The sequence below is a fragment of the Cephus cinctus genome, unplaced genomic scaffold (assembly GCF_000341935.2).
Source record: "Cephus cinctus unplaced genomic scaffold, Ccin1 Ccin1_scaffold0760, whole genome shotgun sequence".
NCBI classification, from domain to species: domain Eukaryota; kingdom Metazoa; phylum Arthropoda; class Insecta; order Hymenoptera; family Cephidae; genus Cephus; species Cephus cinctus.
In genome coordinates this window covers 4,982-6,069 of record NW_014333368.1, presented here as the reverse complement: position 1 = coordinate 6,069, position 1,088 = coordinate 4,982, and the positions used below count along the sequence as shown (strand labels likewise).

At 41.4% G+C, this 1,088-nt stretch overlaps 1 protein-coding gene across 1 annotated transcript in view; it reads left to right on the top strand.

The window, feature by feature from the left end:
• Positions 1 to 415: 415 nt before the first annotated feature.
• The window catches only part of LOC112494759, a 2,488-nt gene continuing 1,815 nt past the window's right edge, over positions 416 to 1,088 (top strand). The window contains exon 1 of the mRNA XM_025087773.1: positions 416 to 985. Coding sequence (XP_024943541.1) covers positions 529 to 985 — 457 coding nt within the window. The 5' untranslated portion in view covers positions 416 to 528. The remainder of the gene's footprint in view (positions 986 to 1,088) is intronic.

The window sequence follows — 1,088 nt, the reverse complement described above, 5'->3', positions numbered from 1 at the left end:
GAAGAGGCTATCGAAATTGAGAGGATAAAACGATTTCTAGAAGCTGATCATGATAATGACATCATGAATAACGCTGAGAACAACTTATGGATCGATCAGGAAGACATCATCGGTGAAGACATCATCGGTGAAGACACCACGTTAGTACACCAGATAGGTGGAGGCGCAGAAGATTCTTCTATGTTACCTGGAGGTAGAGTTAAAATCGTAGAGCAGTCAACGAGACACGTTCAAAGATTTAGACTCGACGGAACGTGTACAACATTTAAAATTCAGGCTCCTGAAAAAGATGTAAATCCTATGAGCTGATTGAGAGAAGCTTTTGTGGATCTACACAGACATATGATAGAAAATCAGGGTGAACCTTCAGATCTTGTAGGAATAACGTTTAATTCTCCAGGATTTTCCTAAAACCGAGCAGCAGGCCTTTCATTTCGTCCTGCGCAAGATTGTAATTTCGAGCATCTCTGGTCGCTCGTAGAAAAAGTTGCTCAAAGTGGTCACGATGTTGCCATCGATGAGTCCTTCATGATAACAGTTCAAAGAGTTCAAATGATTACTGGTAAGGGCCGAGTAACTGTGGACTCCTACGAGCGTTTCACTTTGAGTAAAAAGTCTATTGTTATAATTACCAATAATGATAATTTATGTCTACCTCGAGCTCTGGTTGTAGCCTTAGCGCATTATAAGCGTAGTGATAGTCGTGCAGGATTGTTTCATAATGAATTTCGTAGACTAGCTCATTCCAGACTAAATAACAAATTACAACTTGAAGCTGCGCGGAAATTGATGACAGAGGCCGGAGTAGAAATACCTCCCAAAAATCGAGGTATGGGGCTGAGAGAACTTGCGATTTTTCAAAAATTCTTTAATCCTCAAGGCTTAGCAATAGAGGTCTACGAATCTAAAGAACTGGGTGGTCGTAAATTGAAACCCGTATATGACGGTCGTAGTGAAGTTTTAAAGCACGGTGCGGATCTGTCGGGTACCATGCGTTTGATCCTTAACGAAAATCATTTTGACGTAATACTGAACATGACCGGCGCTACCGCGATGAAAAAATTTTGTTACGCCTGTCGGGCCACTTA